The sequence below is a fragment of the Schistocerca americana genome, chromosome 8 (genome assembly GCF_021461395.2).
Source record: "Schistocerca americana isolate TAMUIC-IGC-003095 chromosome 8, iqSchAmer2.1, whole genome shotgun sequence".
Classification (NCBI taxonomy): domain Eukaryota; kingdom Metazoa; phylum Arthropoda; class Insecta; order Orthoptera; family Acrididae; genus Schistocerca; species Schistocerca americana.
Window position 1 is genome coordinate 430,545,501 of NC_060126.1, and position 22,767 is coordinate 430,568,267.

Here is a 22,767-nt window from a genome sequence, read left to right on the forward strand (position 1 = left end):
CACCTTTCACCAGGAAAATGGTGTGCCTCAGGGTTCCGTTCTGAGCACCTTCCTCCTTGCTATCGCCATTAACCCTATCATGGTGTGTCTCAAGCCGGACATCTCTGGCTCCCTTTTCTTTGATGATTTTGCCCTCTATTGCAGTTCTCCAGACTTCTCATTGAGCGGCATCTTCAGTGATGTCTCCATCATCTTCACTCATAGAGCATTGACAATGGCTTCTGTTTTTCCACTGACAAAACTGTTTATATGATTTTCTGGCGGCACAATTGATTTCTTACACCATCTTTACATCATGGGCCGATTGCTCTTCTGTTCATTGAAACTATGAAATTGCTGGGGCTCGTGCTCAATAGGAAAATTTCTTGGTCTTCCCATTTGTTTTACCTGGCAGCTGCTGTACGTGGTCCCTCAGTGTTTTACATCTCCTCAGTGGCACTTTGTGGGGAGCAGATGAACCACCCTCCTCCATTTGTACCAATCCCCTGTCTGTTTGAAACCCGATGTGCATCTACACATCTGTCCGTCTTATGCTGTCTCGATACTATCAACCATTGTGGCATCGGTTTGGCCACTGGCACCTTTTACACTAGCCTGGTTGAGAGTCTGCATGCACAAGCTGCTGAACTACCGTTGTCCTACCACCCTGACTTTCTACTCAGGAGATATGTATGTTGTTTGTCTGCCATGTTTGGCCACCCATCCTATGCCTCCTAAGATGATTCCTTTGATTGCCAGTATGGGGTGCATCCATCTTCTCTGTTAACTCCTGTAGTTTGCTTTCGGCTCTTGCTCCGGCACCTTAACTTCATGCTACCTGAACCTTTGCTGGTGGGGTGTTCGTCCTGGCCTTAATTCGCTTCCTAAGAACACTACTTTAACCTCACTCTGTTGCCTTCAGTTTCACAACCTTCGCACACAACTTCTTGAAAGTACCTTTGTGTACACTGATGGCTCTTGGACTGACCATGGTATCGGGTATGCCTTCGTTGGTGCAGATGTTTTTCGGTTTTGGGTCCCAGAACACTGCTCAGTATTTACAGCAGAGCTCTTCACCCTGTATCAGGCCATACAGTACATCTGGTGATGCAGGCTTTTCAATTGCTTCATCTGCTTACACACTCTGTGCCCTTCAAAATCTCTGTGTGCTGTACACTGTCTATCCATTAGTGCAACAGGTCCAGGAAAGCTGTCACTTGCTCCCTCTTGATGGAGCCACTGTGATGTTTGGGTGTTCCTGGTCATGCCAGTCTGACAGGAAGCAAGGCCACTGACACTGCTGCCATGGCTGCAGTCATTGTACTTCAGCCCGCTAGTGCTTACATTCCCTCGGATGGTATGTGTTGCAGTCTGTCAGTAGGTGGCATCACTTTAGCATCACCACTGGTCCTCCCATCAAGAGAACAAGCTCTGGGTAACTAAGCCTCTCTCACCAGCTTGACAGACCACCTCTCGGCCCTCTCACTGTGAGATCATTTTAGCTAGGTTGCGTATTGGGCACTGTCTTTTTAGCCATTGCCATTTGTTAAGTGATGCTCCCCCACCACTTTGTACTCATTGTGCTCAACCTTTGACGGTCTACCATTTCCTGATGGAATGCCCATTTTTTAACAGCTTACATTCTCGTTTGTGTTTGCTGTCTGGGTTATCAGTCGTTTTATCAAACAGTGTGCATGCTGTCAACTGTGTTTTACTTTTCGTCTGTTGTAGCAATATGGTGAAGGCCATTTAATTTTTAGTTCATGACCTCCATTTCTCTATGGCATATTTTATAGACCTTTTTTCGTGTCTCTGTTTTTTAGCTGTCTTCTCTTCCACTGATTGGGAATAATGTGTAGTCGTTTTTAACTTCTGTTTGTCTTCATGTTCTACAGTAAAGGTGCGTATGACCCTAGGTTTTTCACCCTAAAGCAAAACAAACATCCTGTCTGCAAAATCATTTATGTATATGGAAAATAGCAATGGTCCTATTGCACTTCCCTGGGGGCACTCCAGTTATGTCTCCAATGAACACTCGAAGTAGAGGAGAACATACTGGGTTCTATTACTTAAGAAGTCTTAGAGCCACTCGCATATCTGTGAACTTATTCCATATGCTCATACCTTCATTAACAGCCTACAATGAGGAAATGTGTGAAATGCTTTCCAGAAATCTAGAAATACGGAACTGCCTGTTGCCCTTCATCCAGAGTTCTCAGTATATCCCATGAGAAAAGGGCAAGCTCCATATCACATGGACAATGCTTTCTAAAACCATGCTCATTCATAGACATAAGCCACTTAGCCTCAATAAAGTTTATTATATTCTGAGATTGTGTTAAAGGATTATTCAGCAAACAGAAGTTAGGGATATTGGTCTTCCCACACAAGAGCAAAGCATGGAGCCCAATGACTAATGATTGGAGCCAGATTAAACCCCCAGCAAGAAATTTCTGAGGACTCAAGAGGTCATAATAGGCTGGCTCACATCCAGAATAGTCCTCAGAAGAGAGCTAAAGATCTTCTCAATACTTGAAAAAAATCAGAATAGACAAAGCTGGCCCAGCCATACCCTTTGAAGGGGCAAAGGGCATCTGCCAAAACAAACAATCGAATACTGACTGATACACAAAATACATTGGAAAAACAAAGGCCCTGATGGACCAGGACAAGCTTGCAGGCCTAAACGAATAAAAACACCATGATGATGCTTTGTAAATCGATCTCCATTCATTAGCCAGACTTCATAATGTTTAGTCTGGCACCTCTTTGATGTTACAGTCCATATATTTTCCTTTTCTTCTGTGTGGTCTTGATTACATTCAACAGTTAAGGAACTGTGTTAACATTCTCATATCATTTAGAGTAAGGAATGCAAGTCTTTCAGAAAGCTTCTTATCCTTGTACCAATCCTGCATCTTACTACTGCACCATCTTCTCTGCTTGTATATTTTGTTAACACATTTAATTTTGTGCATGCCAAGTGCACTTTACTTGCTTTTGATTCAGAATATTCAAAACTTCAGGAAACTAGGAAAGCAAAAGATGAACATAGTTGCGAGTTGGTTTTGAGGGACTATTAATCTCCCCCTTCTGTCTGTCAGGTGGGAGCTTACAAATTATTCAGCTTTTCAAATTTTGAACTTTACCCTTCTGTTTCACCTGTCGCCTTTTGTGCAAGTCCCCCTTAAACCTACTACTCTGCTTCTTTCTGGACTGTTTTTCAAAATCTTCATTGGTATAGTCATTGATTTTCTTATCACCATACCAATTTGTTTCTTTCTTTTTTTTCCCCAACTTTGATGACCTGAGTCGTTTTCATTGTTTTCCCTTAGTAGTCATGGTATATTAGCAACCCATTCCACATGACCCAATTTCATGGCTTCTAACATTCTCATTGATACTCTGCACCATATTTTTTGCTTCAACAATGTAATTGATAATTTCTTCAGTAATTGTTTAGGATGACAATAACAGAATGGAGGTATCTTTTTGCTCCCAGGGCCAAGGTTACACTCGTGCACAAATAGTTTCCATCTGCTGACGGGCTAGATACTGGTATTATTCCTTACATGTAATTGTTCCTCTTCATGTCGGCCTGCTGATTGTTCTCCTACTGCAGCGTAGTCAGATTATAGATCTTAGTCTACTTCTTTGATCATCTTCAACTTCTATATAATGATTGAAATATCATTATCAGTCACCAGCAAAAGTAATCTCATTTGTAAAGGCAAAGAGTTTGGGCAGAGATGTCAGTCGAGGCAGAAGTACAGAGGCAAAGATGTTGTTGAATAACAGGTGAAGTATGAGTGGCAGCAACTTGAAATTAGCAGAGGTTGACGCCTGGTGGGTAATGGGAAGAGAGGATATACTGAAGAGCAAGTTCCCGTCTCCGGAGTTCTGACAGGTTGGTGTTAGTGGGAAGTATCCAGATAACCCGGACGGAGTAACACTCTGCCAACATTTGCTGGCCGTGCAACAAGGCATGTTTAGCCACAGGGTGATTCTCATTACCAACAAACACTGTCTGCCTGTGTCCATTCATGCGAATGGACAGTTTGTTGCTGGTCATTCCCACATAGAATGCGTCACAATGTAGGCAGGTCAGTTGGTAAATCACGTGGCTGCTTTCACACGTGGCTCTGCCTTTGATCGTGTACACCTTCCAGGTTACAGGACTGGAGTAGGTGGTGGTGGTGGTGGTGGTGGTGGTGGTGGTGGTGGGAGGGTGCATGGGACAGGTTTTACACTGGGGGCAGTTACAAGGGTAGGAGCCAGAGGGTAGGGAAGAAGGTTTGGGGATTTCATAGGGATGAACTAAGAGGTTACAAAGGTTGGTGGACGGCGGAAAGACACTCTTGGTGGAGTGGGGAGGATTTCATGAAGGATGGATCTCATTTCAGGGCAGGATTTGAGGAAGTCGTATCCCTGCTGGAGAGCCACATTCAGTCTTGTCCAGTCCCGGAAAGTATCCTGTCACAAGTGGGGGCACTTTTGTGGGAGTTTCTGGGTTTGAGAGGATGAGGAAGTGACTCTGGTTATTTGCTTCTGTACCAGGTCGGGAGGGTAGTTGCGGGATGCGAAAGCTGTTGTCAGGCTGTTGGTGTAATGGTTAAGGGATTCCGGACTGGAGCAGATTCGTTTGCCACGAAGACCTAGGCTGTAGGGAAGGGATCGTTTGATGTGGAATGGGTGGCAGCTGTCATAATGGAGGTACTGTTGCTTGTTGGTGGGTTTGATGTGGACAAACGTGTGAAGCTGGCCATTGGACAGGTGCAGGTCAACGTCAAGGAAAGTGGCATGGGATTTGGAGTAGGACCAGGTGAATCTGATGGAACCAAAGGAGTTGAGGTTGGAGAGGAAATTCTGGAGTTCTTCTTCACTGTGAGTCCAGATCATGAAGATGTCATCAATAAATCTGTACCAAACTTTGGGTTTGCAGGCCTGGGTAACCAAGAAGGCTTCCTCTAAGTGACACATCATTTCGCCTTTCCCTCTGCTACCCTCTTTCCTAATGAAGCAACCATGGGTTGGAAAGCTTGAAATTTGTGTGTGTGTTTGTTATTGTTTTTATCAACGTACCAACGCTTTCATCTGGTAAGTTACAGAATCTTTGTTTTTATATATAAGCAACATAGAGGGGTACATCTGTTTTCATCCTTAATGGTATTGGAAAGCCTTGAAATATTTATCCCTATTTCAAGTTAGCCTTTTGTTCTACACAGATAGATAGATCTGACAGATAGATAGATAGATAGATCTGACAGATAGATAGATAGATAGATCTGACAGATAGATAGATAGATAGATCTGACAGATAGATAGATAGATAGATCTGACAGATAGATAGATAGATAGATCTGACAGATAGATAGATAGATAGATAGATCTGACAGATAGATAGATAGATAGATAGATCTGACAGATAGATAGATAGATAGATAGATCTGACAGATAGATAGATAGATAGATAGATCTGACAGATAGATAGATAGATAGATAGATCTGACAGATAGATAGATAGATAGATCTGAGAGAGAGAGAGAGAGAGAGAGAGAGAGAGAGAGAGAGAGAGAGAGAGAGAGAGAGGTGTGTGTGTGTGTGTGTGTGTGTGTGTGTGTGTGTCAAGGAACTCAGTATTCTAATATGTTGCTAGCAAGTAGTGTTGCATGCAGATAACTGTTGTTGTAATATTGGTATTGTTTATGTACAGATATATGGAGTAATTTTTGGTTCTAGTAATATTCTTCCATTTACCTGAATATGTCCTGAAAATGGTGAAAGTAGTAGTAAAGGAACACTTCTCTATGAATGAGGCATTGAACAGTTGAAAGAGGTACATAAGAATACAATTGAATACACCTACAGTTACATTTTGTGTTGCAGCTAGCCTAGCCTTGACCGGATTGAGGGTGCTTGTATTAGATGGGGAGGGAAGGGTATGGCTCTAAGAGTATATAGCAACATGCAGCTCCCGATCCTTGCACAAGAGTGAGCTCACTGCTGCCATGTTGCTAGCATGTGTGCTTGCTAAAGCTGCCTCCCAGCTCTCAGCCACCATTACGTCTAACATCTCCCCCCTCCATGCCCCCCCCCCCCCCATTTCTCTGCTAATCTACTCCACTACTTTCAAGCACCATCATCCCAGACGAGCTGCATTTCCAGTACAGTGTAGGCCTAGTCATCTGAAACAATGTAATCATGTAGGTGTACTCTGTAATTAGGCCTGAAAGATGTTGCTGGAAAGCTAAGCAACATTTACATTTCTATGTGCCTTTTGTCAACTCAGTGCCTCAGCTGTAAACAGAGTTGCTTCCTTTACTACTTTCATTGTTTGTATTCCATGAAGAACTTCACTGACAGTATTGATTCTGACAGTAATACTGGCCCTTTAACAGTTTTGTTTCAGGATTCAATGATGTATCCTTGCGAGAACTGCTGAGCCCACCACCTGACATGCGACCAGGTCTGGTAGGGTCTCCTTCACGACTGAAAGGCCTGCATACGCTCCGCTTAGCAGGATGCGACATCTCGGATATGGCTCTGCGCTACATAGCACAGAATTTACCAAAACTTGTGGAGCTAGATGTATCACAGGTATGTAATAACTGTTGCATTAAGCTTCATTGAAAACCCTTGGACAGGTTTGAGGGAAGTCAGATATTCCTCTCTCTATAGACCCCCCCCCCCCCCCCACCTCCTCCATAAATCTGAATATGGCACAGAGAACCATCTTGCACCATGATGTCTTTCTACAAACTGAAAATCAGTTGTGTGCTAATTTGGTGGGATGATGTATGTATTTAATCTGTGTCCTGTGGGGACCAAAAAACAAGAGTGCATGTTAGGGATATTCATATTTGCCTTTGAAGTAGACTTCTTGCCTAAGGAGGTCAAGGTGGTGATGTATCAGTGTGATAAGCTGTATATTCTTCCTCCCATGCAGTGCTACAAATCTTGCAGTTTGGGCAAGTGTCTTCACATTAGTGCCAGCCCCATCTGTAGAGATGGTGTGGCCATCAGTTCACATGTGCAAACTCACTCTTTGTGCTGACACCTTATCTCCCACCAGTCAGCTAAGGGAGCACCATTCCCCCTGTTCACTGGACTGCAGCACTACTTTGAAATGCAAAAAGAAAATAAAGGAATAAAAGACCCTTGATTGCCTCACATAGGAAGCAGCCAAGAAGAAGTAGGATTGCTTCCATCCTATACGCTTGGCGATGACATTGTCATCTTTAGTGACAGTGCCATTCTACATCTGGCTCTTGGGGCCATTCATCTAAATGTGTTCCCCCCTGCTGGTCTGAGGGTTAGAATAGGCCCGAGGTATTCCTGCCTGTCTTACGAGGTGACTAAAAGGAGTTTCACACGTTTCTGCCTTTATGTGATGGTGCCCTGTAGGGTTTGACCTCCATTCCTCAAAATTTTCCTGAAGAGCGAGCCATTTGGGGAAGGGTGCCTTAAAAGGTGCATCGTGTCTATTGTAAATTGAGATCTTTAGTCTTCTTTCTCATCATCGCATTGCAGTCCTGCCCATTCTCCATCTCTTGGGTGAAGACACCTTCTTGGGTGCATTTTCCACCGTGCACTATGCAGTGTCAATTTCTGCATCAGCGATGACCATGGACTTCTTTGCACCTGATACCCAGCACAGTAGCCAGTCCGTTGTGGTGGGGCCACCATGTACCCTGCCTGACCACACGGGGATCACTCTGCTGATGCCTGCACTGTTAACTCCCCACGTATGCCAAGGGGTAGATGCCCATTCCCCTGGGGCATCAGGAGTCCCGGCAATGGCCATCCTGCCAGGTGGCCTTTGCTGTGGCTGGGTGGCGCCCGTGGGCATGGCCCCTGGTCTGGAGCAACAGCCCCCACCTCACCCCCCCCCCCCCAACTATCGGGATGCCTGTCCCCACTTCTAAGCTGGAGAAGCGTAAGTCTTCTTTGGCTTCTCTCTCTAGGAAGGGGTCCCTTGGGTCACTCCCTTCCCAGGTTTCTGCTAGTGGGAAAGAAGACACCCACCAGTGGCTAAAGAGCTCAAAAGAAGCTGGTCGTAGGGCTTCACACTTATCCTCGGTCCCAGAGACTGAGTCAGTGAAGTCCTCCCAGCCAGGGAAACCCAAAGAGCAGTGAGAGAAATCCAAAAATAAAACCCCTAACACCAAGTAAATTACAGTGGCTCCCACGCCACCACTATCTACAAGCTCTGCGGCTGAGGATGGGGTGGAGATTTTGGCATCCGATGAGGACCTAGATCTTGCCAGACCCTTAAACACAATGGATACAGACTGCTTAGGCAATAAATCAGTGGTAGCAGGTGACCCTGAGGCGTAAACTGCCTCATTGAATGTTCCATGCCTTCCTAGTCTCACGATGACGTCATCCTCCAATGGAATTGTGGCGGTTTTTTCCACCACCTGGCTGAGCTACAGCAACTGTTAAGCTTTACGCCTGCTATCTGCATTGCCCTCTGGGAAACCTGGCTCCCAGCAACGCAGACCCCTGGCCTCCGTGGCTATAAGGGATATTACAGGAACCATAACGACTATAATCGAGTGTCAGGTGGAGTTTGCATTTGTGTCCTAAATTCGATTTGTAGTGAACATGTGCCACTTCAAACCCTTCTTGAAGCTGTGGCTGTCAGAATAAGGATGATGGAGGAAATAACTGTCTGCAGTGTATATCTTTGCATTGATGTAAGAGGGCTATCCACAAAGTACATTAAGTTTTGGAATTAAAAATAAATAAAGTATTGGAAATTTTTTTATTATATACAGATGAAAGCTACACTTAAATACTACTCTTCTACGTAGTTGCCATTTAAATTAAGGCACTTATCGTAGCGATGGACGAGCTTGGAAATTCCTTCATCGTAAAATTCAGCAGCCTGCGCCTTCAACAACGTGGTTACCTCTTCTTGAAGCTGTGCGTCGTCATCAAAATGCTGCATAGCCAACCACTTCTTCATTGCTGGAAATAAGTGGAAGTCGCTCGGTGCCAGGTCGGGACTGTACGTCGGATGAGGAAACAACTCCCACTTAAAAGATTCGAGAACTTCACGAGTGGCATTTGCCGTGTGGGCCCGGGCGTTGTCTTCAATCAGCAAGATCTTTGAGCCCAACTTTCCCCTGCGCTTGTTTTATATTGCTCTTCTGAGGTTGTGCAGAGTTTGGCAATACCTTTGAGAGTTTATTGTAGTGCCTCTTTCCAGGAAATCCACAAAAATCACACCTTTTCTGCCCCAAAAGACAGTCGCCATCACCTTCCTTGACGACATTGTCTGCATGCATTTCTTGGGTTTTTGGGGGGAATTTGTGTGCCCCCACTACATTGACTGCAATTTTGTCTCGCAGTTCACATGCTTAACCCATGTTTCGTCACCAGTAACGATGCAATCGAGTAATGAGTCGCCATCTTTCTCGTAAGTGTCCTAAAACATTAACGCTGCAGCCATTCGCTGATTTTTGTGAATCTCTGTCAAGATTTTTGGTATCCATCTCGCACAAAACTTGTGGTAACCAAGCTTTTCGGTAATGATTTCGTGCAACAAACTTCGTGAAATTTGTGGAAAACTCATAGAGAGTTCCGTTATTGTGAAATTATGGCTTCACAGACCGCGGCATCGACTTTTTCGACAAGTTCGGCAGTCACTATGTTGGGTCTTCCACTTCGCTCTTTGTCGTAAACGTTAGTTCGGCCATTTTTAAATTTTATGACCCATTGACGCACTCCACCTTCAGTGATTATGTTGTCCCCATACACTTCACAAAGCTGCCAATAGATTTCTATCGGTGTACAGTTTTTTGCAGTCAGAAACCTTATTACAGCATGCACGTCACACTTCGCGGCATTTTCAATTAATGCTGACATTTCAAACTGTCACAGTAACTCAACAGAGTACAGCATGAACCTCTCACTAGCATGGCAGGATGCCGACTGAGCGGCAGAATGCCATGACACCAAGATGGCAGCGCTAGCCCCGCCCCTAACAGACACAAACGAAAACGTAATGTACTTTGTGGATAGCCCTCGTATTAACTTGCAGCCCAGGACTTCTTCCATCTATCCACTGGAGAGAACAAGACAACCTATGTGGTAGTGACCACTTCCTCATCTTCCTGTCACTGCCCCAGTGTCAGGCACACGGGCGCCTGCCCAGATGGGCAGGCGGACTGGGGAACTTTCACCTTTGCTGTCACCGCTGAATCTTCCTCACACAGTAATGTCGATGTGATGGTTGAGCAGGTGTCTAGCACAATTGTTTCTGTGGCAGAAAACGCAATCCCTCACTCTTTAGGATGCCCGAGGCGTAAGGCAGTCCCTTGGTGGTTGCCAGAAGTAGCTGATGCAATTAAGGAGCGTCGGCGACAGCAGCATAAGCGGCACCCTTCCCTGGAGCACCTCATAGCCTTTTAATGGCTTCGTGCCCATGTTTGCTACCTTATCAGACAGTGGAAGAAAGAGTGTTGGGAGAGATAGGTCTCCACCATTGAGTGCCACACATCACCTTCCCAAGTCTGGGCAAAGATCAAATGTGTTTTCAGGTACCAGGTGCCAACAACTGTCCCCAGTCTTAACCATAAATAGCGAGCTATGTACTGAAGCAAACATGATTGCTGAGCACTTCGCTCAAGCCTCTGTGTCGGAGAATTACCCCCAGCCTTTCACACACTCAAACAGCGGCTGGAAGGGAACGTCCTCGCATTCACTACATGCTGCAGTGAATCCTGTAATGCCCCATTTACAGAGTGGGAGCTCCTCAGTGCCCTTGCACATTGCCCTGACACAGCTCCTGGTCGTGACCGCATCCACAGCCAGATGATTAAACATCTCTCATCTTACTACAGGCGGCATCTCCTCGTCATCTTCAACCAGCTCTAGTGTGATGGCGCCTTTCCATCGCTATGGCGGGAGAGCACCATCATTCCGGTGCTCAAACCTGGTAAAAACCCGCTTGATGAGGATAGCTATCAGCCCATCAGCCTCACCAACATTCTTTGTAGGCTGCTGGAACGTATGGTATGTCGGTGGTTCAGTTGGGTCCTGGAATCACGTGGCTTGCTGGCTCCATGTCAGGGCGGCTTCCATCAGGGTTGCTCTACCACTGACAATCGTGTGTCCATCGAGTCTGCCATCCGATTAGCCTTTTCCAGATGGCAACAATTGATTGTGGTCTTTAGGTAAAGCATACGACACGACTTGGCAACATCATATCCTTGCCACATTATATAAGTGGGGTCTGCAGGGACCACTCCTGATTTTTATCCAAAACTTCCTGTCGCTCCATACTTTCATGTCCAGTTGGTGACTCCCATAGTTCCATCAATATCCAGGAGAATGGAGTTCCGCAGGGCTCTGTATTCAGTGTCTCTCTATTTTTAGTGGCCATTAATGGTCAAGCAGCAGCTGTTGGGCCCTCGGTCTCAACTTCTCTGTATGCAGACAACTTCTGCATTTTGTACTGCTACTCCAGTGCTGTTGTTGCTGAGCAGCGCCTCCAGGGAGCCATCCACAAGGCGCAGTCATGGGCTCTAGGCCACGGCTTCCAGTTTTCAGCCGCAAAGTCGTGTGTCAACCACTTCTGTCGGCATTGTACCATTCATCCGGTACCCATACTTTACCTTAATGACGATCCACTCACTGTAGTGGAGACATATCAATTCCTATGACTGGTTTTGATGCTCCATTGACTTGGCTCCCTCATCTTTGTCAGCTTAAGCAGAAGTGCTGGCAGCGCCTCAATGCCCTCCGTTGCCTGAGCAACACCAATTGGGGTGCAGATCACTGTAAGCTGCTGCAGCTCTACAGAGCCCTTGTCCAATCCCGAATTGACTATTGGAGTGTGGCTTATGGTTTGGCAGCGCCTTCAGCATTGTATTTACTCGACCCTGTGCACCACTGTGGGGACAGGAGTTTTTAGGAAGAGTCCGGTGACCGGCGTACTGGTGGAGGCTGGCGTCCCTTCACTGCAGATCAAAGGTGCACAACTGCTCACCAGTTACGCAGCACACATTCAAAGTTCCCCTGAGCATCCGAATTACAGTCTCCTTTTTCTGCCCTCGGCAGTCCGTCTCCCACATTGGCGGCCTAGATCAGGGCTAATGATTGCAGTTCACTTGCGGTCCCTTAGCTCCGAACTGGAGTCCTTCCCTTTACCATCTCTACTTGCAGTCCTTTCACATACGCCTCCATGGTGTACGCCTTGGCTACTGCTTCGTCTGGACCTTTTCCATGGGCCTAAGGACTCCATTAACCCCGCCGTTCTCCGCTGTCACTTCCTCTTGATTCTTGACTTGTTCCAGGGCTCTGAAGCGGTGTACACCGAAGGCTCAGTGGCTGATGGTCACGTAGTCTTCACATATGTTCATGGAGGACATATTGAGTGGCACTCCTTGCCAATTGGCTGCAGTGTTTTCACTGCAGAGCTGGCGGCCATATCTTGTGCTCTTGAGTACATCTGCTCATGCCCTGGCATCATTTGTCTTGTGTACTGACTCATCGAACAGCCTACAACCTATCGACCAGTGCTGCCCTCTCCACCATCTGGTAGTGTCCATTTAGGAATCCATCTATGCCCTGGAACAGTCCCGCCATTCCGTGGTGTTTGTTGGACCCCAGGACACGTCGGAATCCCCAGCAACAAACTTGCCGACAGGCTGGCCAAACAGCCAACGCGGAAACCACTTCTGGTGAGAGGCATCTGCGAAGCTGACCTACGTTATGTTTTACACCACAGGGTTTTCCGGCTTTGGTAGACGGAATGTTATAACAGCATGCACAACAAACTGTGTGTGATTAAGTAGACTATGACTGTGTGGAAGTCTTCCGTGCAGGCCTCTCGCAGGGAATCAGTTGCCCTCTACCGGTTCTGCATTGGCCATACGTGGCTAACGCATGGTTACCTACTGTCACAAGGACCCACCTCAGTGTTGCTGTGCCTCCCAAATGAGTCGTCCACCTCTTGCTGGACTGCCCACTTTCTGCTGCTCTGCAGCAGACTTTTAGCTTTCCCAGCACCCTGCCTTTGGTGTTGGGCGACAATGCCTCCACAGCAGCTTTAGTTTTAAGTTTTATCTGTGAGAGTGGTTTTTATACTTCTGTGTAGGTTTTAGCATATGTCCTTTGTGCCACTGTGTCCTCCAACCAAGTGCTTTTAGGGTGGAAGTTTTAATGTGTTGCAGAGTGGCTGGCTTTTCCCTTTTTATTCTCATGCTTGGCTGTGTTCCCCCAAGCCAGAATCTGGGACAGACATGCCTTTGCAGTAGTCTAAACTTAAGAACAAAGGTCATCCAAAACAGGGAGTCTGGTGGTCCCATGTTGTCTCTCTCTGTATTGAAAGCAATGTATCTGGTGAACTCGTCCCCTTCCCCTTCCCTAATATTGATTGATACCAATGCCTGCGACATTTTGTGGGGTGAAACTAGTCATTGGCCGCAGTATAGGTGTAAAACTCACTCGAAAAGCCAAATCTTTGCCTGTTTAGTATTGGTGTTCCAATGCACTTCTGTGTAGCATACAGCTTCTATTCAGCCATTGGCCTCTCCATTTGCAGCCTAGGTCTTCTCCCATCCATCCACTGGAGTGTCCATGATGACCTGTGTGAAAGTGATTATTTTAAAAACCTACTCACCAAGTGGTGGCAGAACACACACATGAGGCTGTTGTAATTGGAAAGCTATCGGAGCCAGTGGCTGCTTCAGGCAGAATGGTTGATGGAGAAGGAAAAAGGTTGAAGGAAAAGGGAATAGAGAGGGCCACAAAAAGAGGTAGATTTCGGGAAAGTCACCCGGAACTGCGGGCCAGGGGAGACTTGCTGTACTGTATGAGAAGGAAAGACTGCCTGACTAGGGACTGCATCGCACTAGGTTTGAAAACCTGAGAGCTTAAAGGTGGAAGATAGGGTAATATGCAGACGAAGATTATTGCCTAAATATCATGCATCAGTTAATAAGAGTGAAAAGCTAAGTGCATTGTACGTAATGGAGGTGGGAGGGGATGATGAAAAAGACAGGAAAGACAATGAAAGATATAGAAAACTAAAACAGAGTGAAGCAAAGAGTAGTTTCAGTGAAAAAAATGCTGAGACTGAAGAAATTAATGCAAATTAAGCCCAGGTGGGTGGTGAGAACCAAGGACATGTCACAGTGCTTGTTCTCACCTGCAGAGTTCTGAGAAACTGGTGTCTGGGGGAAGAATCCAGATGGCGCGTATGGTGAAACAGGTGCTGAGGTCACAAACATCATATTGTAGAAATTGCTCCATAACAGGATATTGAGAGTTGCCAGTATACACCCTACCACAAAATTATTAATTAGGATGAACGGACATAGGTAGAGGGTGTATACTGGCAACTAGCAATATCCTGTTATGGAGCAATTTCTACAATATGATGTTTGTGACCTCAGCACCTGTTTCACCATACGCGCCATCTGGATTCTTCCCCCAGACACCAGTTTCTCAGAACTCTGCAGGTGAGAACAAGCACTGTGACATGTCCTTGATTCTTGCCACCCATCTGGGCTTAATTTACATTAATTTCTTCAGTCTCAGCATTTCTTCACTGTAACAACTCTTTGCTTCACTCCGTTTTAGTTTTCTACATCTTTCATTGTCTTTCCCATCTATTTTTCACCACCCCCTCCCACCTCTGTTACATACAATGCACTTGGCTTTTCACTCTTATTAATTGATGCATGATGTTCAGGCAGTAATCTCTGTCTGCGTATTACCCTGTCTTACAGCTTTAATCTCAGAGGTTTTCAAATCTTATCTGATGCAGTCCCCAACAATCACTTTCCTTCTCATCCCATGTGGTAAGTCTCCCCTGGCCCATGGTTCTGAGTGACTTTCCCAAAATCTACCCCTTTTTGTAGCCTTCTCCAGTCCCTTTCCTTCACCCTTCTTCCTTCGCCTTCAACTCTTCTGCCTGAAAAAGGGGCCACTGTCTCCGAAAGCTTGCCAATTACAACAGTGTTTTGTATGTGTGTTCTGCCACCACTTGGTGAGTAGATTTTTTTATCTATCCAGTTAAATAATTTTGTCAATAATTGATTGTTTTAGTGATTATTTTAAGACAGTTTTGACCTTCCCACAGTATCGCTCGCCTGGGCTTGCACTCAGATGTGCTCTCCCCAAAGATGAATGGGATTTGGTCACCACCTCTGTCGCCCTAAGTACCCCACCAAATGAAGCTATTGATGCAGTTATCCAGAGCAGAGATGCAGCTGCTTTCTGAGTGTGACAACTCTCCCCTTTCACCCGTTGACTCCTCTCTCCGACTTTCTTCTCTCTCTTGGATTTTTTGGTTGATTGATAGTTCACTGGGATTTGTCTTTCTTATTTTTCCTCTCTGGGGATGTTCTTAGATTGACACACAAAGGACAAGAGATTGATGACCGTGTAGTTCGGACTCTTTAACTCAATCATCTTCATTTAGTTAAAAACCATGTTTGTATCTGTTGGATTTTGAGTGTGAGAATTCTTTCCACACTCTTTCTTTATAAAGTACTTGTATTTTCTTTCACCACAACGTGTTTTTTTATCATGTGAGCACATCAAACTATTAAATAGAAAGATCAGAACTATCTATTTTGGTGGTATAAGACTGATTAATTTTTTTAATTGATAAACCCACTGCAGTTAAATTCCAGTGTATCCACATTCCTAACTTGGCATAATTGGTTGCCTGCCAATTATTGAAGATGCAACAATTGCCCACCACTTTAAGCATTGTCTTCTAGCTAAATTACTTCTCCAAGTTGTAGGCTACACTAAAATGAGGAAACTAGATCCCACATGGTAATAATAAATTTGTGTGGCTCGATAGCCTGATGCGTGACTAATAATGCTGTACTTTGTTTCAACATTTCCTTCAGACCACATATAAAAGTAGGAAAATAAACTTATGATTTTTGTTGATAAATGAACTCGTCTATAAGCATCTCAGTATAGTTACTCAAAACTAGTCCCTGCGACACTCAAACATGTGTTTCAGCTTGTTGCCACCACCTGAAACACCTTACTAAATTCTTCCTACATAAATTAGAAGACACTGGTCTCAACAGATGGGGCTCTACACAGGAAACTATACTTCACACTAGTTATCAAAGAGCCCGCCAACCAAAATGTCTTCCTTACACCATTACAAATGTAGATTTGAGTTGATCTGAATGAAATGATCAGCCTTTGACCACTAAACATTCCTCTATCTTAAGTGTTACTTGTACAAGATTGTTAAACCTCTACATTAGTCAAATTGTTTACCGCACCATAAATAACAGAATACACCAATTATTAGAACAGTGTAAAATTTGTCACGTGCACTCCTTTGCCCTGACCTGATAACTTCATTACCATTTGTAGCAATGGTCTACTCACCCATCTGGTACTTGAAAATCTGATCTGCTCATGACCAAAATCTCTATGTAATAGCCATTAAGCCCATACTAAAAACTTAGGAACCATTAAAGAAGAGCAGATGAATAGCATTATTACTTTTAAGAAGAAGTATATTGTAGCAGATAATGATCAGAGAATCATATTGTCCTGTAAAGTACAAAGCATGCTCTCACAAACATCGATCAGAGCAAACTGCAGATCCAGAGAGATTAGTTGAGCTATCTCAAGGCAGTGATATTGTTCCTGGTGACTCCACAGATTTACATCCCAGGAGAGATGTCTCCTCCCCCCCCATTGTGCGGAACATGTGGGAGAAAGCTGTGTGCACCAGTGGGGTGTGGATGCGTTAATTGCTGAAATGTCTTTAAGTGGTGAGATGTGCTGGCGGGTGGAGTGCGAAGTGGGAGGAGCAGCCAGAGGCTGAGGAGAGGGGAATGGTGGCACTGTGTATGCAGTATGATGGTCCACGACTGGCAAAGTGGCGGGAGGCATGACCTCATCATTGGTGATGGAGGAGGGGCAGCGTACCTGGCTTGATGATTAAGAGGCTGGTGAGGTGGCGGTAGAGGTAGTGTCATCCTAGGCATCGGCACTGGGAGCACTGGGGTGGTGACAATGAGGGCTCCATCAGTCGTCAAGACATGTTAAATCTGCTGTATTGATGGAGGGCAGGGGTGCAGCATGTTTGACTTAGAGACTTCACTGGGGCCTGCCTGCCTACTTGCGGAAGTGACGGAGATGATTGAGAATAATATAGGGTGACATAGATATCTTGTCACTTGTATTCAGTTGTACTTTGAAGTGAGTGACTGCAGAGGTGTTGACACAGGGCTCCGCACCAGGGAGTCAGCTTAAGCCCATGCAGGCTTCAGTCTGAAACTTCCTGGCAGATTAAAACTGTGTGTCAGACCGAGACTCGAACTTGGAACCTTTGCCTTTTGTGGGCAAGTGCTCTACCAACTGAGCTACCCAAGCACGACTCACGCCCCGCCCTCGCAGCTTTACTTCTGCCAGTACCTCGTCTCCTACCTTCCAAATTTTACAGAAGCTCTCCTGCAAACCATGCAGTACTACCACTCCTGAAAGAAAGGATATTGCAGAGACATGGCTTAGCCACAGCCTGGGGGATGTTTCCAGAATGAGTTAGTCATGCTTGGGTAGCTCAGTTGGTAGAGCACTTGCCCGCGAAAGGCAAAGGTCCCGAGTTCGAGTCGCAGTCCGGCACACAGTTTTAATCTGCCAGGAAGTTTCATATCAGCATACACTCTGCTGCAGAGTGAAAAACTCATCCAGGCTTCAGCCTGTTTGATACCATAGGTCTTCAGAGATAATGTCAAATGTGTTGGTGTCCCACTTGATTGTGGTATGGGCCACTGTAGGAGGGTCGGGAGGGGTGGGGGTGGGGGGTGCAAAGGTGTCTTGATGGCATCTGTGCACAGCGTAACATGGAGACATTCATTAATTCTTGTGAACGAATATTGTAGGCTTTGTGTGATGAGTAGGCAGTGGCATTCGAATGTTACGTATATGATCACATGCTCAGTGCACTAGTTATGGCAGGTCATGGTCTGTCAGGTGTAACTACACACTAAGTGACAAATTCTGCAGGAAGGCAGAGTGGCTCACCACATAGGACCTCAGTAAGTGAGTTGCAAATCTTCTTTATAAACAGTCCTAATTCCGAGAATCACCCAGGGCAGGGCATTGGTCCGTGATTGTGAATGGTAGATTAATTCTGCCTTGAGTGTTCAGTGCCATCATTCTACTAGGTCCTTTGACTGGGGGTGGTAAGCAGTTGCCTGTAAATTACAAAAAAAAAAAAAAGGCACCCACAAAGTCGGCACAGTTTATTGAACAAGGCAGATGATTGGTTGTATCCTCTCACACAAGGTGTCACACGAAACAGGTCTGGTGGCTCCTGGCAGTGTGCATTCTTGTAGTTGTAGCAGAGCCTTGTCTGGTGAGTAGCGTTTGTAGGTCTGGATCTGTGGCCTATGCATCAGTGAATAGATCAAAGTCCAGCTGAGTGGATGTGGCCACCAAGTGAGGCAGGTACTTCATGGCCATATTATCTGCACCTCAGATGTGTCTGACGATGGTGGTAAATTGCGAGACCAGGTCGAGTTCTGAAAGTGTGGTGTTAACAAAAGGGTTTTTGATCGCTTATGGATCTTATGGTCTTGTGGTACCATTCTTGCATCCCGCGAACGGGGTCCCGGGTTCGATTTCCGGCGGGGTTAGGAATTTTCCCTGCCTCAAGATGACTGGGTGTTGTCTTCATCATCATTCATCCCAAATATAGTCAGAGGAAGGCAATGGCAAACCACCTCCGGTAGGACCTTGCCTAGTCAGCGGTGCGGGTCTCCCGTATCGTCCCCTACGCTCCTCGGAGTATGGGACCTCATAATCATCATGGATGAGGCATGTGGTCAGTGTAAATGGTTAGAGGACATCCTTCAATGATGTCCTAGAAATAGCGGACCACTTCATTGATGGCCAAAAGCTATCTATCAAAATAGACAAATAAATTACAGAGTGCAGCAATCAGTCATCCTTTTTTAGATTTATTACACAAATCCAGATTTCGGCTAGTAGCTAGACATTCTCAGTGCCTATTTTCTATTCTCAATGTGCATTGAGAATGACTAGCTGCTAGCTGAAATCTGGATTTGCGTAATGAAATCTAAAAAAGGATGACTGAATGCTGCACTCTATAAATTATAAGTCACGTAACAGTTGCTCACTGCACCCACTTTCCGAATGGATGGTAACCTGACTGAGAAAAATAGACTACGTCTTCTGAGTATCAGTCAACTTTTGAGAAAGGAAACCCAGCAGCTGTGTTGTGCCGGCAATTTCTTGTTGCAGTACCATCCAGTCACTGGTGTCTGCGATGCACACGAGGTATGCATCCAGTGATGGGAGGACAAGGGTGACAGTTAATGCAAGATTGGATTTAATCTTGTCAAAGGCCATTGGCATTTCAGGTGTCATTTGCTGGCGATGCTCTTGCCATGCAGCGGCTCAGTCTGAAGCAAAAGTGTGTTTCAGCAGCATGTGGGAGATAGTGCCTGTAAAACTTAATGACTCTGAAGAATCATCATACAGGGTGTTTACGACCCGGGACAACCGGGAGATCCGGGAAAAACCCGGGAATTTTTTCATCCGGGAGAAAACCGGAAAAAACCGGGAATTTTTCCTTGTTTTAGTTTTCAGTTAATTTTTTGTAACATTCACTGGTAATAACCAGCACTCTGACAAAAGATATTACTGTATCACGCTACTGCAGAATAACTCTTCAACAATAAAATATAAATGAGAGAAAAAAAACGAAAATAACTTAAATTGCAAAGGAAATGTGTCGTATACAAATACGACACACAGTGCTCATGCAAGCGTGTGCCAATAGCAAAATGTGTCAAAGGCTACAGGAAGACAACGCAATACTCCGTAACAACAAATTGCCTCCGATGAGCGTGAAATCACAACTGTTTACATGAGATTCGTTTTAGCAGTTACGAGCGGACTCATGCGCATGCGCAGTTGAGTCGCGTTTGAGCAGTAGATTGTTCCACTTCTGGCTACAGGAATGTGGTTGTTGGCTGTGCAAGCAGTCGCAGCTAGATGCTACCGGGAAAAGGGGCCTCCAAATTAATATTCGTGTGGGGAAAAAAAACTTGTTTGACAAAGCGCTTAGTATCCAGTGAACGTTGGTATATCGATTATTCATATGCTTCTGAAACGCATCTCTGTTTTTCAACACTTTTGAACACATACTCGTCGCATCTAGAAATAAACTTTCCCCAGGCAAAAGGGGACGGGTCTATATGAGCTGAGCGGAGTAAAGCCAAACGGATGAATGCCAGTTGCCGTCTGATTATGTGATTGATTGGGTTTGCGAATGATCAGTGTTGTTATAATTACTAGCGAAATCCTTAGATTCAGACTACCAGAATGGGAAATAAACGACTAACAGGAATAACAGGTGAGAAAGATTACATATTGTCTTCTCGATGTATCCAAGAAAATGAAATTTTGACAGAAAATGTTTGGCCAAATCGCTACACTAGTAAGGAGCAGTTGTACAGTCCCCGGCTAGCAGCCGCGTAAGTTTTATTCTGGAAGTAACGCGGAAAACGGTTTGTACGAATACGTAACAAAGGCTAACCGGAAAATAATCGTGGGATAACTAAACCTGTGATTCTAGCAGGGTTAGTGCAATTAATCGGCGAACAAATTTTGACCGTGACAGGAATAGCTACACAATTGGTGATTACAAGATTGTTGGAATGGGGAAGGAGAAGAAAAGGGGACATTATACAAATTATGGAAGAATAAGACGATTCCAAATTTATATAACAATTTCATAATACTTTTTGATCTCATGATTGAGAAACTAGTGCGTGTGAATGAAATGTGAAACTATTTCCTAACATAAAGCTTTTTGCTTGTAGTAGGCCTATAGGCATTTGATATTGGTACTTCGTGAATTATATTATGTCTTGTTATAAAAATGGCCATTTGTGCCAAAACAGTCTCGTTTATTTGGTGTGTGTTACAAAATTGCTGCTATATTAGTAAGGCCTATTTTGTTTTATCTAGCAGACAGTGACAAAATAGACATAATCAGATCGAGAAACCACACCAGTCTTAAGTAATATTTGTGTTAACACATTTTTCAGTATTAGATAACGACATTTGGATTTTTCATGTAGCAAAACATTTGACGAACTTTGAGGTAATAGATCCTTTCGCAGAAAGGAAACCACGCCATGTGAAGGTGTAGCAAGATTAGAGAGATAAAAAGGCTAGGAGCTAAGAATTGAAGAAATGTGTACCTTCTTGCTTGTCTTTATTGGTTTTATGTATCCTATATTTAATTTTATGTCGCACAAAACAGCAAGTTATTAACTAATAGGCAATAAAGAGTGCATATTTTCTGAAGAGTTCTTGTTCTTCTGACTACAAATAATCCCATCCGCTATTAATCGCGAGGTGTTTTTTTTTATTTTATTATTTTTTTTTTTTTTTAAAAGAGGGACAGGCTGTCAAACCGGCCGAATGGGAGCAGGAGAGACACCACAGGACATTTCAATTTCCACTGTCCTGAATATAGTTTGATGGCATCCACTACTAAATATACACGTTTAAATTCCACGGAACGAAATACAGTGACGTTCGATAGAAGAATGCTGTCTAAAGAGGCATGGCACTGCACTTGGCACACTTAAGACCAAACAACATGTCTTACATTTCCTCGAACACATATGTTTTAGACTTCTGAGGAAGATGTGCGCTACAAGATGAACATATTTTTGAAAATTCGTTTTTTTTTTAGTTTGACCCAGTTAGCAAATATCGTAGATCCGGGGATGATGGGCGACCCATGTATACATTTAGTGATTTTGCTGTTTCTCCTTCGTTTACTCTCACGTCAAACGAAAACAAAACGGATATCTGTGGGCAGGCGCTATCAAATGAATTAAAACACATTCACTAATTACGGAAGGCTAAAATATGTTATTAGTTTCAGATTTTATTTTATTTCCACCTTTCTGACAGTCAAGCGCTAATCGCCTTGCAGAACAATGAAGTTATTTTTTGTCTGTTTGCTAAAGAAATTTGACTTTTATTTACCTTTTCGGCAGAGGCAGTCAATGTATTTCAAACGAAATGTTCAATTCCGCAGTACTGGCTGCTTTCAACTGTTTGCAGCATTTCAAGTGCACGTTTTCATCTTCTAGCACGTATAGCATTACGCCATAATATAGGGAGACCAAACGTCCCGGAAAACCGGAATTGTCCCGGTTTTCATCCCTGTGTTCCGGGACGGTCAAAAGTCCCGGAATTCAGTTTTTAAATACATTTCGTGAAACTTTCTCAAATTTTTGGGATTTCGCTATATTAAAGGAAATAAAACACAAGAAGTTAATATATTTTAGCTTATTTGTCTAAAACCTCCATTGTCCCATACTAGTAATCACAGTATCAGTATTGATACACTCAGGCAATAATTTACTTTGAGCGGTACTTTGACCAACAAGTAGTAAGTTGTATTATTGCAACAGAGCTATGAAACCGTCCGATTGTAACGCCACTTACTCACACACTCATTGTCAGAATAGTGTAGTAGTTGATATTTTGTCAGACAAACTGCAATAGTTTTTTTTCTCATATTAGTGGTATTATTGCTGCAGTACTGTGAAACGCAATGCCGAGACGTGCCTGCAAGTTCAGTGACTGTTATTCCAAGGAATGGAATTTCATTAAGAAAGGTCGTTTTGATTACGAAGCAGTGTGTTCCGTATGTAACTGTTTTATTAGTATAAGTCGTGGTGGACGTTCCGACATAGTTGATCACATCAGGTCGAAGAAACACATTAAAAG

At 44.4% G+C, this 22,767-nt stretch overlaps 1 protein-coding gene across 1 annotated transcript in view; it reads left to right on the top strand.

The window, feature by feature from the left end:
* LOC124545897 (jmjC domain-containing histone demethylation protein 1-like) overlaps positions 1-17,235 on the top strand; it is a 48,673-nt gene extending 31,438 nt beyond the window's left edge. Inside the window, exons 4-5 of the mRNA XM_047124856.1 lie at positions 6,378-6,576; positions 17,170-17,235. Coding sequence (XP_046980812.1) covers positions 6,378-6,576; positions 17,170-17,235 — 265 coding nt within the window. The remainder of the gene's footprint in view (positions 1-6,377; positions 6,577-17,169) is intronic.
* Positions 17,236-22,767: the final 5,532 nt, after the last annotated feature.